We start from the raw sequence: 15936 nt of genomic DNA on the forward strand, positions 1-15936 counted from the left end.
TTCCCTGCATTATAGACGCTATTCCCTACATTATAGACGCTATTCCCTACATTATAGACGCTATTCCCTGCATTATAGACGCTATTCCCTGCATTATAGACGCTATTCCCTGCATTATAGACGCTATTCCCTGCATTATAGACGCTATTCCCTGCATTATAGACGCTATTCCCTACATTATAGACGCTATTCCCTGCATTATAGACGCTATTCCCTACATTATAGACGCTATTCCCTGCATTATAGACGCTATTCCCTGCATTATAGACGCTATTCCCTGCATTATAGACGCTGTTCCCTACATCAGACGCTATTCCCTGCATTATAGACGCTATTCCCTGCATTATAGACGCTATTCCCTACATTATAGACGCTATTCCCTGCATTATAGACGCTATTCCCTGCATTATAGACGCTATTCCCTGCATTATAGGCGCTATTCCCTGCATTATAGACTCTATTCCCTGCATTATTCCCTGCATTATAGACTATATTCCCTGCATTATTGCCTGCATTACAGGCATTAATCCCTGCATTATTCCCTGCATTATAGACGCTATTCCCTGCATTATAGACGCTATTCCCTGCATTATAGACGCTATTCCCTGCATTATAGACGCTATTCCCTGCATTATAGGCGCTATTCCCTGCATTATAGACTCTATTCCCTGCATTATTCCCTGCATTATAGACTATATTCCCTGCATTATTGCCTGCATTACAGGCATTAATCCCTGCATTATTCCCTGCATTATAGACTCTATTCCCTGCATTATAGACGCTATTCCCTTTAGAGACGTTTTCGTGAGAACAACCGCAGGGAATAGCGTCTATAATGCAGGAAATAGCGCCTATAATGCAGGGAATAGCGCCTATAATGCAGGGAATAGCGCCTATAATGCAGGGAATACCGTCTATAATGCAGGGAATACCGTCTATAATGCAGGGAATAGCGTCTATAATGCAGGGAATACTGTCTATAATGCAGGGAATACTGTCTATAATGCAGGGAATAGTGTCTATAATGTATCCAGAACAAATAGAAGTGTCAAATGACACGTCCAGGGAGTCAGGAAGTGTTCAGAACAGCTCCACCTGCGCCAAATTGGGCCTGATAAGTCTGAGATTTGGTTTTCTTTGGATTCATAGACCGAATCGAGATATGGAACCATGTCATTTTAATACATAATTTCCTGTTTACTTCCTATCTTTCAGACGCAACTCTTACTGGCAGCGGTAGAGGAAGAGGGACAACCGGAGGAGGGCAGGAGAGAGATGGCAGAGACCCTGCTAACTGCCCTGACAGACAGACAGCAGCACAGACAGACCTGGAGAGACAGGTAAGCAGATAACAACAGTAAACAGAAACTCACACACAACAATGTTGAAATGTGAAAACAAGCACACGTGTCTGGATGGCACATGTTCAAGAATCACACCCTGTTACACTTTCAATTGTGTGAAACAAAACCTTAAAGGAATCAGTATTGTTGAAATTTGAGTAGGAACGTAGGTGATGTGAAGTGAATTCCTCAGATAGTCTGCAGATCTGACGTAGGTGTTGGAGGTTGTTTGTAGTGAGGGGTCCTTGGACCTAGCAGCTATCAATCAGGGTGACGTGTGTCTTGGATTGGATAGCTCAGTAACTTCCTTCCCCTAGATGAGGCCCAGTCCAGGATAAGAACAGAGACCGAGCCCATTCATTCAGATAAAGCAAGGCCTCACACTCACTGTTCTCTCTGTCACACACACACAATACATATTATACACACATGTTATGACATATACACCCATAACACCCTCCCACACAAAACATAATGTGTTTGTTTTAGCTGTTCCACCCATCTCTACTGCTTTGGTGCCCTTGTCTCAGAAAGACACACACTTAGCCACACTCACAGGCATGCATACTCAGGAATGCACACACACATATGTGCTCTCACACACACACACACACACACACACACACACACACACACACACACACACACACACAAAAACGCATATTTTGCCCAGTGGGTTTAATAATGACGGAAAACCAATGGTCCAAACCTCATGTCTCTATCAGAACCTTGTAGGACGGTCAGAATTGGTGTGACTAACTCAATGGTCCAAACTTCATGTCTCTATCAGAACCTTGTAGGAGGGCCAGAATTAGTGTGACTCAATCAATGATCCAAACCTCATGTCTCTATCAGAACCTTGTAGGACGGCCAGAATTAGTGTGACTCAATCAATGGAAGCCAGAGAAAAAAAGTGGTCAAAAAATCTGTAACATTGCATGGCGTCTGCCAGGCTGGACTCTGTCCATGAATTAAGGCTACTGGCTACTTGACAGGTTCTCTTTCCCGTTGAACTTTCTTCTTGAATCCACAGGACATAAAACAGTATAGAGGTCAGATGGAAAAGGATTTTGAGACAGGACATGAAGTATTTTCTTATTTTAGTATACGCTTTTCTCACAAAAACAAGCGTATCTCTGTGAAATGTCAACGGAGCACTGAGCGAATACCAAGCTTTTGTTTTTCAAAGCATTTTACGTTTAATCCGGGTCATGTCATGCAAATGTAGCTTTTAGAGAAACACCCCACTGAACGATTCAGAACATGAATAATAATATTTGTCTTGTTAAGATGTATTTTATAACATAAGTAAAGATGTATTTTATAACGTAAGGAAGTGAAATGTCATAACCAAAGCGCCTCTTCACCCACTCTGCCCAGAACACCCTACATATTATGACATATACACCCATAACACCCTCCCACACAAAACATTATGTGTTTGTTTTAGCTGTTCCACCTCTCTCTCCTCTCTGGTAGTGGTAACACCCCCCCCTACTGTTTTGTTTCGGTGCCTTTTTCTCAGAAAGACACACACACACACACACACACACACAGCCGCTCTCCGAGGGTGTCTCAGGGGGAGTTGGGATGTAACTTTCACACCTCACACTCGTACAGGTTACCCGCTTGTACCTGCACTGAAACAGGACAACTATAAGCACCCCCTATTAGAACGTTGACACACACACCCTACATATTATTACATATACACCCATAACACCCTCCCACACAAAACATAATATGTTTTGTGTGGGAGGATGTTATGTAAGGGATAATCAACCAGGGCCTATGCGTTCTATTGAAAACAATGCACAATGTGGAAGGTGTGTCCCATGACACGCCAGTGTGAATAGTAGCTAGAATATACCAATAAAAGTCGCTGGAGGGGTCTGAAAAGTCTCAAAGTTGGCAACGTTGGGAATAATGCATGCTCTAGAATGCCCTTCAAGCCAATCAGAAACAAGTATACAACAATGCTATGGAACACTAGAGAAACTTAACCAAGTGTAATTCTTCCCTAAGGGTGGACACAGCTGTATTCAGACTCAGACATGGCTTCCCCTGTGGTGGTACCCCACTGTGGGTGGAGTCTTCTCCTTATCTCTAAACATTACATCATTCTCGCTGAGCAGGGAACTAAGTGATATGAGCCTTCAACACTTTCTCCCCTTATTAGTACTGTCACAACGGATTTTTCCCTGCACTCAGCCCTCATGTCTCTTGTGTAACTAATGTTCCTATGTTCTGAGTATGACAATGTTCAAAGTTTACTCCAGAATCCAACAGTATAATTAAGCAATAAGGCCAGAGGGGGTGTGTTATATGGCCAATATTATACCCTGATGAAGACAGCTTGGCTGTCCAAACGTTGATAATTACATTTTTGCATCTGAGCTCCTAGAGTGTGCGGCTCTCTTTTATTTTCAAGTTTTCTACTGCGCTAGCCAGCACCTCGCCTAAATAGGTATGCGTTTCTTTTTCTTCCTTATGGCCAATATACCACAGCTAAGGGATGTCCTAATGCACGACTCAACGCGGAGTGCCTGGATACCTTTATTTAACCAGGCAAGTCAGTTAAGAACATATTCTTATTTTCAATGACGGCCTGGGAACAGTGGGTTAACTGCCTGTTCAGGGGCAGAACGACAGATTTGTACCTTGTCAGCTCGGGGGTTTGAACTCACAACCTTCCGGTTACTCTAACCACTAGGCTACGCTGCCGCCACTAGGCTACGCTGCCGCAGGATACAACCCCTTAGCTGTGGTATATTGGCCATATACCATAAACCACCGAGGTGGTTTTGTCGTACCCATAGTGTACGGTCTGACATTCCACGACTGTCAGCCAATCAGCTTTCATAAACCACCCAGTTTATAAGGATGTATATGTAATAATGTGTAGTGTGTGTATGTTCCTGTGTGTGTGTGCATTCCTGTGTGTTGTATGCCTGTGTGTGTAGATTAGTGTGTGTCTTTCTGAGACAACGGCACCAAAGCAGTAGAGGGGGGTCATAATCAGCCACTGGGCCCCAGCTGTAAGGTCCCAGCCTGGACACCCTGCGTTCAGGGGCAGACGAGATCCAGGCCCTGGCTCTGGTAAGAACCTAAAGAGCATGGAGGGGAATGAACACATACAGACCACACACTGCAGATGAATACCAACCAGGGACAAACACACACAGACCACACACTACAGATTAATACCAACCAGGGATAAACACACACAGACCACACACTACAGATGAATAACAACCAGGGACAAACACACACAGACCACACACTACAGATTAATACCAACCAGGGACAAACACACACAGACCACACATTACAGATTAATACCAACCAGGGACAAATGCACACAGACCACACACTACAGATTAATACCAACCAGGGACAAACACACACAGACCACACACTACAGAGTAATACCAACCAGGGACAAACACACACAGACCACACACTACAGATTAATACCAACCAGGGACAAACGCACACAGACCACACACTACAGATTAATACCAACCAGGGACAAACACACACAGACCACACACTACAGAGTAATACCAACCAGGGACAAACACACACAGACCACACATTACAGATTAATACCAACCAGGGACAAACACACACAGACTACACACTACAGATGAATATCTGGACAGACAGCCCCCACCCTCTCCCCTCCATCCCCCCTATTGCCCCCAGAACCCTGTGTCCCGCCTCTGTTTTGATGTGTCCCCTCTTGTTGACCCGAGCTACGCCTTGACCAGATGATTCTTGTAAACAGACAGTTTCCGCACACCTCGTCGGCCTGCGTTGACGCCTAGCCCGGCCTCTCAGCCTCTGGAGGAGGGAAGGAGGGAGGGCTGGCCATCTGAACTGCATTCCTAACGCAGGTGCTGAAAGCTAGAAACCATCCCACTAGTCACTACACCCACCCCTCAACACTACTACAAGACCCGCACTACCAACCCACAAATGTCTGTACCACCCTCCTAGTCCAGCCCAGTCACACACACGCACACGCACACACAGCCCAGCCCAGCCCTCACACATCACAGGGAAACCAATAACAAGGCTCAGGACAGGAAATGCAGGGTCCCTGTCTTCGGTTCAGACAGGAGTTTATTTAATCAGCAGGATAGAGTGATTAGATTGGGGGGACAGCGCCATACACACATAGACATACACATAGACATACACATAGACATACACATACATACACACACACACACACACACACACACACACACACACACACACACACACACACACACACACACACACACACACACACACACACACACACACACACACACACACAGCCGTAATGTGTTTGAACTCCGACTGCTCCCTATCTCTCTGCACGCAGATAATGCATCTCCCCAAAAAGCAAGCTGGGGGTCGTCTGTGAAGTGGCCGTCAACAGACGACGTTTAGACAAAACGAAACACATGGCCTCGCGCAATGTTAAGAGACAATTCTGATAATGATTTGAGATATGGAGGGAAAAGAAACACTTTGTGATGAAAGATAGCTACACTTTGGAATCTCTGCAGGATTTTGTTCTGAAGTAGTTTCATTGTTCCTAATCAAACATAAACTATATGAATGTTGATATATTAGCGAGAGAAAGAGAGACCAAAGTTCATCTCAGTTTAGTCTGACAGATTCAAACATTCATTTATTTCCATAAAACCACCGAAATTGTACTTTTTAAAATGAACCAGTAGATTAATTTGACTGTTTTTATTTTTTCTATTTCTATGAAGGTTTAATTAGGTTTCAGTAGACTCAGTCTTCAACAGGCTCCACTGTCTGCGTTCTGCTGTTCTTTTGTTTCCATGGAAACCATTCAGAGAATAATGCTCGCTAAAGGTTTCAAAACACAAAACAACATGATGGATTACTCTAGCTAAAGGCACAGGAACATAAACACAGCAAGCTGATTGATGAAGTTTTCCCCTGACTTTTGTTTCTTAAACACGACCAGTTAAAGCACTGGAGCGCTCAGCAAACCTGTGCCTGCTAGCTCTCAGCCCAGTATTCCCTCAGGTACTTTTACCACTATATATATAGAGAGAGAGAGGTTCCCCGTGACCGCCAGGTCTTCACCAGTGAATTATGGGTACTCAGGGTGAAGAATGTCTTCGAACCCCCAGCACTGTGAGGGCCGTCCATCCATTCATTCATCCCCACTGCAACAATGAAGTTATGGGGCCTTTCTTATTATTATCAGCTTTTTGTCCTGTGACTTGGTTTCTGTTGGGTGCGTATTGAGAAAGCTTTGATATACAGTACCAGTCAAAAGTTCTGGACACACCAACTCATTCAAGGGTTTTTCTTTATTTTTACTATTTTCTACATTTTAAAATAATAGTGAAGACATTAAAACTATGAAATAACACATGGAATCATGTAGTAACCAAAAATATGTTATTTGAGATTCTTCAAAGTAGCCACCCTTTACCTTGATGACAGCTTTGCACACTCTTGGCATTCTCTCAACCAGCTTCATGAGGAATGCTTTTCCAACAGTCTTGAAGGAGTTCCCACATATGCTGAGCACTTGTTGGCTGCCTTTCCTTCATCAGTCCAACTCATCCCAAACCACCTCAATTGGGTTGAGGTCGGGTGATTGTGGTGGCCAGGTCATCCAATGCAGCACCATCACTCTACTTCTTGGTCAAATAACCCATACACAGCCTGGAGGTGTGTTTTGGATCATTGTACTGTTGAAAAACAAATTATAGTCCCACTAAGTGCAAACCAGATGGGATGGTGTATCGCTGCAGAATGATGTGGTAGCCATGCTAGTTAATTAAGTGTGCTTGAATTCTAAATAAATCATTGACAGTGTCACCAGCAAAGCACCATCACATCTCCTCCTCCATGCTTCACGGTGGGAACAACACATGCAGAGATCATCCGTTCACCTACTCTGCGTCTCACAAAGACACAGCGGTTAGAACCAAAAATCTCAAACCAAAGGACAGATTTTCACTGGTCTAATGTCCTTGTTCTTGTTTTTTGGCCCAAGCAAGTCTCTTCTTATTATTGGTATCCTTTAGTAGTGGTTCATTTGCAGCAATTCGACCTTGAAAGCCTGATTCATGCAGTCTCCTCTGAACAGTTGATGTTGAGATTTGTCTTTTACTTGAACTCTGTGAAGCATTTATTTGGGCTGCAATCTGAGATACAGTTAATTGCCGATTTCTGAGGCTGGTATCTATAATGAACTTATCCTCTGCAGCAGAGGTAACTCTGGGTCTTCCTTTCCTGTGGCGGTCCTCATTGAGAGCCAGTTTCATCATAAAACAAATTTTCCGGATTGACTGACCTTCATGTCTTAAAGTAATGATGGACTTCTCTTTGTTTATTTGAGCTGTTCTTGCCATAATATAGACTTGGTCTTTTACCAAATAGGGCCGTCTTCTGTATACCACCCTACCTTGTCACAACACAACTGATGCATTCAGATGGAAAGAAATTCCACAAATGTACTTTTAACAAGTCACACCTGTTGAAATGCATTCCAGGTGACTACCTCATGAAGCTGGTTGAGAGAATACCAAGAGTGTGCAAAGCTGTCATCAAGGCAAAGGGTGGCTACTTTTAAGTATATAAAAAATAAAATAGATTTAGATTTGTTTAACACTTTTTTTGGTTACTACATTATTCCATGTGTGTTATTTCCTTGTTTTGATGTCTTCACTATTATTCTACAATGTAGAAAATAGTGAAAATAAAGAAAAACCCTTGAATGAGTCAGTGAGCCACTTTTGACTGGTACTCCTGAGGTGCTGACTTGCTGCACCCTCGACAACTACTGTGATTAATATTATTTGACCATGCTGGTCATTTATGAACATTTGAACATCTTGGCCATGTTCTGTTATAATCTCCACCCGGCACAGCCAGAAGAGGACTGGCCACCCCTCATAGCCTGGTTCCTCTCTAGGTTTCTTCCTAGGTTTTGGCCTTTCTAGGGAGTTTTTCCCTAGCCACCGTGCTTCAACACCTGCATTGCTTGCCGTTTGGGGTTTTAGGCTGGGTTTCTATATAGCACTTTGAGATATCAGCTGATGTGCGTAGGGCTATATAAATACATTTGATTTGATTTGATACTGTACATATGCTGTCTACCATGTCCTTAGATAAATGTCCTGTGAGTGGCCCTCCAAACAGCCAGTATTGAGTCTGTGAGTGAGTGAGGGGGCTGTTCCCTAGCATGGCAGTTAAAGAATACATCATGAGGGTAAGGTAAACACTAGGTACTGACTTATCCTTTGCCATCCAGAATGTATGACCCCTGGAAGCTTTGCTATACTGGAGCCCTTTAGGTTGACATTGACTAGATCTGGGGAGCCTCGAGCCAGAGACCTGGAAGCTTTGCTATACTGGAGCCCTTTAGGTTGACATTGACTAGATCTGAGGAGCCTCGAGCCAGAGACCTGGAAGCTTTGCTATACTGGAGCCCTTTAGGTTGACATTGATTAGATCTGGGGAGCCTCGAGCCAGAGACCTGAAAGCTTTGCTATACTGGAGCCCTTTAGGTTGACATTGACTAGATCTGGGGAGCCTCGAGCCAGAGACCTGGAAGCTTTGCTATACTGGAGCCCTTTAGGTTGACATTGACTAGATCTGGGGAGCCTCGAGCCAGAGACCTGGAAGGTTGTTGTTAGTTGTCGTGTGGACATGAATCATGACTTCTTGTCGTAGTATGTTCAAACTTCTTGACAGGTGTTGTGACCTGTGCTGTGCCTGTGGCCACCTCAAACCTTCCTGAGTGAGGTGACCCCGTGCCGACCTATCAGAGCCAAAGGTCACGCCTCTGGACCAATAAAAAGGCTGCACTGTCACAGCCTGCGAGCAAACACTGAAGGGAACAGCTGTGAATTTTGTACTGACCGTGCAAACTGCTGTAGGCTTTGTAAGGTCATTATATGATAATGAAAATGATTACAGAATTACATGGGGGTTTAGGACATGAGAGCGGCGGGGAGGGGAAGGGAGGAGGAGGAGGAGGTAGAGGAGAGGGGGAGGCACATTGGGTTTGATAAATGGACTGTGAAGGTACCCATCTGGCCCTTCTCTGTGGCTTTTCTCTTCTTTTCTTTCGTTCTGTTTGGTTCATTCTGCGTCTCTCTCTCTTTACTACCTCCCTTTCATTCTGTTTGGTTCATTCTGTTTGGTTCATTCTGTTTGGTTCATTCTGTTTGGTTCATTCTGTGTCTCTCTCTCTCTTTACTACCTCCCTTTCATTCTGTTTGGTTCATTCTGCGTCTCTCTCTCTTTACTACCTCCATTTCATTCTGTTTGGTTCATTCTGTTTGGTTCATTCTGTTTGGTAAATTCGGTTTGGTTCATTCTGTTTGGTTCATTCTGTTTGGTTCATTCTGTTTGGTTCATTCTGTTTGGTTCATTCTGTGTCTCTCTCTCTTTACTACCTCCCTTTCATTCTGTTTGGTTCATTCTGCGTCTCTCTCTCTTTACTACCTCCCTTTCATTCTGTTTGGTTCATTCTGCGTCTCTCTCTCTTTACTACCTCCCTTTCATTCTGTTTGGTTCATTCTGTTTGGTTCAACACTGCCACTCCTACTGCTCTCTCTTCGTCCGCCCACGTGTTCTCGCACACCCCGAGAGCTTCTGGTCAGCGGGGTGGTGGCACCGGGATCCTCATCTCTCCCAAGTGGTCATTCTCTCTTTCTCCCCTTACCCATCTGTCTATCGCCTCCTTTGAATTCCATGCTGTCACAGTTACCAGCCCTTTCAAGCTTACCATCCTAATCATTTATCGCCCTCCAGGTTCCCTCGGAGAGTTCATCAATGAGTTTGATGCCTTGATAAGCTCCTTTCCTGAGGACGGCTCACCGCTCACAGTTCTGGGCGACTTTAACCTCCCCACGTCTACCTTTGACTCATTCCTCACTGCCTCCTTCTTTCCACTCCTCTCCTCTTTTGACCTCACCCTCTCACCTTCCCCCTACTCACAAGGCAGGCAATACGCTCGACCTCATCTTTACTAGATGCTGTTCTTCCACTAACCTCATTGCAACTCCCCTCCAAGTCTCCGACCACTACCTTGTATCCTTTTCCCTCTCGCTCTCATCCAACACTTCCCACACTGCCCCTACTCGGAAGGTATCGCGCCGTCACAACCTTCGCTCTCTCTCCCCCGCTACTCTCTCCTCTTCCATCCTATCATCTCTTCCCTCTGCTCAAACCTTCTCCAACCTATCTCCTGATTCTGCCTCCTCAACCCTCCTCTCCTCCCTTTCTGCATCCTTTGACTCTCTATGCCCCCTATCCTCCAGGCCGGCTCGGTCCTCCCCTCCCGCTCCGTGGCTCGACGACTCATTGCGAGCTCACAGAACAAGGCTCCGGGCAGCCGAGCGGAAATGGAGGCAAACTCGCCTCCCTGCGGACCTGGCATCCTTTCGCTCCCTCCTCTCTACATTTTCCTCTTCTGTCTCTGCTGCTAAAGCCACTTTCTACCACTCTAAATTCCAAGCTTCTGCCTCTAACCCTAGGAAGCTCTTTGCCACCTTCTCCTCCCTCCTGAATCCTCCTCCCCCTCCCCCCTCCTCCCCTCTCTGCAGATGACTTCGTCAACCATTTTGAAAAGAAGGTCGACGTCATCCGATCCTCGTTTGCTAAGTCAAACGACACCGCTGGTTCTGCTCACACTGCCCTACCCTGTGCTCTGACCTCTTTCTCCCCCTCTCTCCAGATGAAATCTCGCGTCTTGTGACGGCCGGCCGCCCAACAACCTGCCCGCTTGACCCTATCCCCTCCTCTCTTCTCCAGACCATTTCCGGAGACCTTCTCCCTTACCTCACCTCGCTCATCAACTCATCCCTGACCGCTGGCTACGTCCCTTCCGTCTTCAAGAGAGCGAGAGTTGCACCCCTTCTGAAAAAACCTACACTCGATCCCTCCGATGTCAACAACTACAGACCAGTATCCCTTCTTTCTTTTCTCTCCAAAACTCTTGAACGTGCCGTCCTTGGCCAGCTCTCCCGCTATCTCTCTCAGAATGACCTTCTTGATCCAAATCAGTCAGGTTTCAAGACTAGTCATTCAACTGAGACTGCTCTTCTCTGTATCACGGAGGCGCTCCGCACCGCTAAAGCTAACTCTCTCTCCTCTGCTCTCATCCTTCTAGACCTATCGGCAGCCTTCGATACTGTGAACCATCAGATCCTCCTCTCCACCCTCTCCGAGTTGGGCATCTCCTCGCGCGGCCCACGCTGATTGCGTCCTACCTGACAGGTCGCTCCTACCAGGTGGCGTGGGAGAATCTGTCTCCCTCACCACGCGCTCTCACCACTGGTGTCCCCCAGGGCTCTGTTCTAGGCCCTCTCCTATTCTCGCTATACACCAAGTCACTTGGCTCTGTCATAACCTCACATGGTCTCTCCTATCATTGCTATGCAGACGACACACAATTAATCTTCTCCTTTCCCCTTCTGATGACCAGGTGGCGAATCGCATCTCTGCATGTCTGGCAGACATATCAGTGTGGATGACGGATCACCACCTCAAGCTGAACCTCGGCAAGACGGAGCTGCTCTTCCTCCCGGGGAAGGACTGCCCGTTCCATGATCTCGCCATCACGGTTGACAACTCCATTGTGTCCTCCTCCCAGAGCGCTAAGAACCTTGGCGTGATCCTAGACAACACCCTGTCGTTCTCAACTAACATCAAGGCGGTGGCCCGTTCCTGTAGGTTCATGCTCTACAACATCCGCAGAGTACGACCCTGCCTCACACAGGAAGCGGCGCAGGTCCTAATCCAGGCACTTGTCATCTCCCGTCTGGATTACTGCAACTCGCTGTTGGCTGGGCTCCCTGCCTGTGCCATTAAACCCCTACAACTCATCCAGAACGCCGCAGCCCGTCTGGTGTTCAACCTTCCCAAGTTCTCTCACGTCACCCCGCTCCTCCGCTCTCTCCACTGGCTTCCAGTTGAAGCTCGCATCCGCTACAAGACCATGGTGCTTGCCTACTGAGCTGTGAGGGGAACGGCACCTCAGTACCTCCAGGCTCTGATCAGGCCCTACACCCAAACAAGGGCACTGCGTTCATCCACCTCTGGCCTGCTCGCATCCCTACCACTGAGGAAGTACAGTTCCCGCTCAGCCCAGTCAAAACTGTTCGCTGCTCTGGCCCCCCAATGGTGGAACAAACTCCCTCAGGATGCCAGGACAGCGGAGTCAATCACCCCACCTCTTTAAGGAATACCTAGGATAGGATAAAGTAATCCTTCTCACCCCCTTAAAAGATTTAGATGCACTATTGTAAAGTGGCTGTTCCACTGGATGTCATAAGGTGAATGCACCAATTTGTAAGTCGCTCTGGATAAGAGCGTCTGCTAAATGACTTAAATGTAAATGTAAATGTTCATTCTGTTTGGTTCATTCTGTATCCCTCTCTTTACTACCTCCCTTTCATTCTGTTTGGTTCATTCTGTATCCCTCTCTTTACTACCTCCCTTTCATTCTGTTTGGTTCATTCTGTGTCTCTCTCTTTACTACCTCCCTTTCATTCTGTTTGGTTCATTCTGTTTGGTTCATTCTGTATCCCTCTCTTTACTAACTCCCTTTCATTCTGTTTGGTTCATTCTGTTTGGTTCATTCTGCGTCTCTCTCTCTCTTTACTACCTCCCTTTCATTCTGTTTGGTTCATTCTGTTTGGTTCATTCTGTGTCTCTCTCTTTACTAACTCCCTTTCATTCTGTTTGGTTCATTCTGTTTGGTTCATTCTGTGTGTCTCTCTCTTTACTACCTCCCTTTCATTCTGTTTGGTTCATTCTGTTTGGTTCGTTCTGTTTGGTTCATTCTGTGTGTCTCTCTCTTTACTACCTCCCTTTCATTCTGTTTGGTTCATTCTGTGTCTCTCTCTCTTTACTACCTCCCTTTCATTCTGTTTGGTTCATTCTGTTTGGTTCATTCTGTGTCTCTCTCTCTCTTTACTACCTCCCTTTCATTCCTCTCCTCTGTTCTCTTACCAGGCTCTGTGTAAAAGGAGTGTGGGGCGGGTGTGGAGTGTAAGATCAACAGAGTGAAGCCCCAGCTTTCCTCTGGAGGGGTGGAGAGGAGAGGAGCAGGAGGGGGGAGAGAGGGTAAGAGTAGGTGTTTATGACTCAGTAGGAGGGTTTCTGGCTGACACGGCAGCCCCTGTCCTCTCGGTTTGTATGCACAGAGCGGTGTGTGTGTGTGTGTGTGTGTGTGGACAGAACGGTAGGAGAGTGGGCAGCAGCCGATGACCTTTGACCTGGGAAGCAGTTGGACAGCTTCGACTGCATAAATCAAGGGGCTGCTGTATTCCAGGGGCTCGGAAGTTCATCTTCCAATGGAAAACTGCATGACCTCAAACCTTTACACTTCCTGACTACACAATGCTTTTCTCCACACGTCTTATTTCAGTTCAACATGACCATCATTGTCAATTAGTTTACCATGAACAAATAGACTATTATATGTTTCCTCAAACTAGTACCTCTGTTATGTTCATTTTCATGTAGCTGCTTACTGTATCTAGCTATTCTCACCAGCATTGTTGAGGGATTTATTCTCTCTCACACAATACTCATCAGATCAGTGTGAGATGTTGATGGAGAGATATAGATCTCATTGATAGAGAGATGAAAAAGAGATGTAGGTCTCATTGATAGAGAGATGGAGAGATGGGGAGAGAGATGTAGGTCTCATTGATGGAGAGATGGAGAGATGAAGAGAGAGATGTAGGTCTCATTGATGGAGAGATGAAGAGAGAGATGTAGGTCTCATTGATAGAGAGATGGAGAGATGGGGAGAGAGATGTAGGTCTCATTGATGGAGAGATGAAGAGAGAGATGTAGGTCTCATTGATAGAGAGATGGAGAGATGGGGAGAGAGATGTAGGTCTCATTGATGGAGAGATGTTGGTCTCATTGATAGAGAGATGTAGGTCTCATTGATAGAGAGATGGAGAGATGAAGAGAGAGATGTAGGTCTCATTGATAGAGAGCTGGAGAGAAGAGAGAGATGTAGGTCTCATTGATAGAGATGGAGAGAAGAGAGAGATTTAGGTCTCATTGATAGAGATAGAGAGAGTGATGTAGGTTTCATTGATAGAGAGATGAAGAGAGAGATGTAGGTCCCATTGATGGAGAGATGAGAGATGTAGGTCTCATTGATGGAGAGAAGAGAGAGATGTAGGTCTCATTGATAGAGAGATGGAGAGATATGTAGGTCTCATTGATAGAGAGATGGAGAGATATGTAGGTCTCATTGATAGAGAAGAGAGAGATGCAGGTCTCATTGATAGAGAGATGTAGGTCTCATTGATAGAGAGATGTAGGTCTCATTTATAGAGAGATAGAGAGATTTAGGTCTCATTGATAGAGATAGAGAGATGTAGGTTTCATTGATAGAGAGATGAAGAGAGAGATGTGCTTCTACACCTGCATTGCTTGCTGTTTGGGGTTTTAGGCTGGGTTTCTGTACAGCACTTTGAGATATCAGCTGATGTACGAAGGGCTATATAAATAAATTTGATTTGATTTCATGTAGGTCTCATTGATGGAGATATGTGGGTCTCATTGATGGAGATGGAGAGGAGAGATGTAGTTCTCATTGATAGAGATGGAGAGATGAGAGAGATGTAGGTCTCATTGATAGAGAGATGTAGGTCTCATTGATAGAGAGATGTAGGTCTCCAGGTCCACAGCTGCACTCATCACTCAGCTGTTCATCACTGTCCACTGACCTGGGGTCCATCATCTCTTCTCCCACCCTCCACACCACCTTTGTTTACTGCCCCTGTCTACCCCTGCCCTCCCCTGCCCTCACCTAGGTACAGCGCTCCCAGACAAAGGGCCCAGCTTGTCATCAAACCCAGGGGTCAGCAGGGACCACAGTAGGGCCACAGGGGCCAGGCTAGCGTTATATTCAGGCTGTGGTGAGTTCTCCACCGTGTCAGCCACCAGTTGCAGCCCTGTAGAGCCACTCAGAGAGAGAGAGAGAGAGAGAGAGAGAGACACTCCTCTCATGTTACTCCTAACCTCCCTCCTGTGTCCTCCACCATGATGACATGTCCTTTGTGTCCCCCCTTGCCAGGGTGGGACCCAGAGAGAGGAACAATGGGGATCCCCTGTCCCAGATGGGAATTTGAAATATGGTACTCTTCTTGTTCCACAATGATGAGGAACAGATTGGACAGAGCCCAGGCTGCTGCAGCTATAGGACCCAGAGGGAGAGGCCCCATACTGTGGCAGGGTCCACTAACTACCAGAAAACAACCTTCTTTTAACACATACACCCATAGCAGCAACAAGGGGAGTTCCCAAAGACCAGGGGTGTCAACTCATTCTATGGAGGGACTAGTGTCTGCAGATGTTTCCTTCCAATGAACAGCTAGACAACTAGGTGAGGGCAGTTCCTTACTAATTAGGGACCTTAATTCCTCAATCAAGTACACGGGAGGAGTGAAAACCCTGACACTAACCCAAACCCAATGGGAGTCTCCATAGACCTCCATAAAGACCTGTAGCCAATCAGTCATCTGTCTACAACAGTCTGCCAGTCAACAGCAGTCATCTGTCT

At 46.0% G+C, this 15936-nt stretch overlaps 1 protein-coding gene across 1 annotated transcript in view; it reads left to right on the forward strand.

Annotated features, from left to right (window-relative positions):
* Positions 1-15936, forward strand: part of LOC127928541 (alpha-ketoglutarate-dependent dioxygenase FTO-like) — a 124613-nt gene that overhangs the window by 68597 nt on the left and 40080 nt on the right. Inside the window, exon 8 of the mRNA XM_052515581.1 lies at positions 1216-1340. Coding sequence (XP_052371541.1) covers positions 1216-1340 — 125 coding nt within the window. The remainder of the gene's footprint in view (positions 1-1215; positions 1341-15936) is intronic.

The sequence above is a fragment of the Oncorhynchus keta genome, unplaced genomic scaffold, assembly GCF_023373465.1.
Source record: "Oncorhynchus keta strain PuntledgeMale-10-30-2019 unplaced genomic scaffold, Oket_V2 Un_scaffold_29659_pilon_pilon, whole genome shotgun sequence".
Taxonomy (NCBI): domain Eukaryota; kingdom Metazoa; phylum Chordata; class Actinopteri; order Salmoniformes; family Salmonidae; genus Oncorhynchus; species Oncorhynchus keta.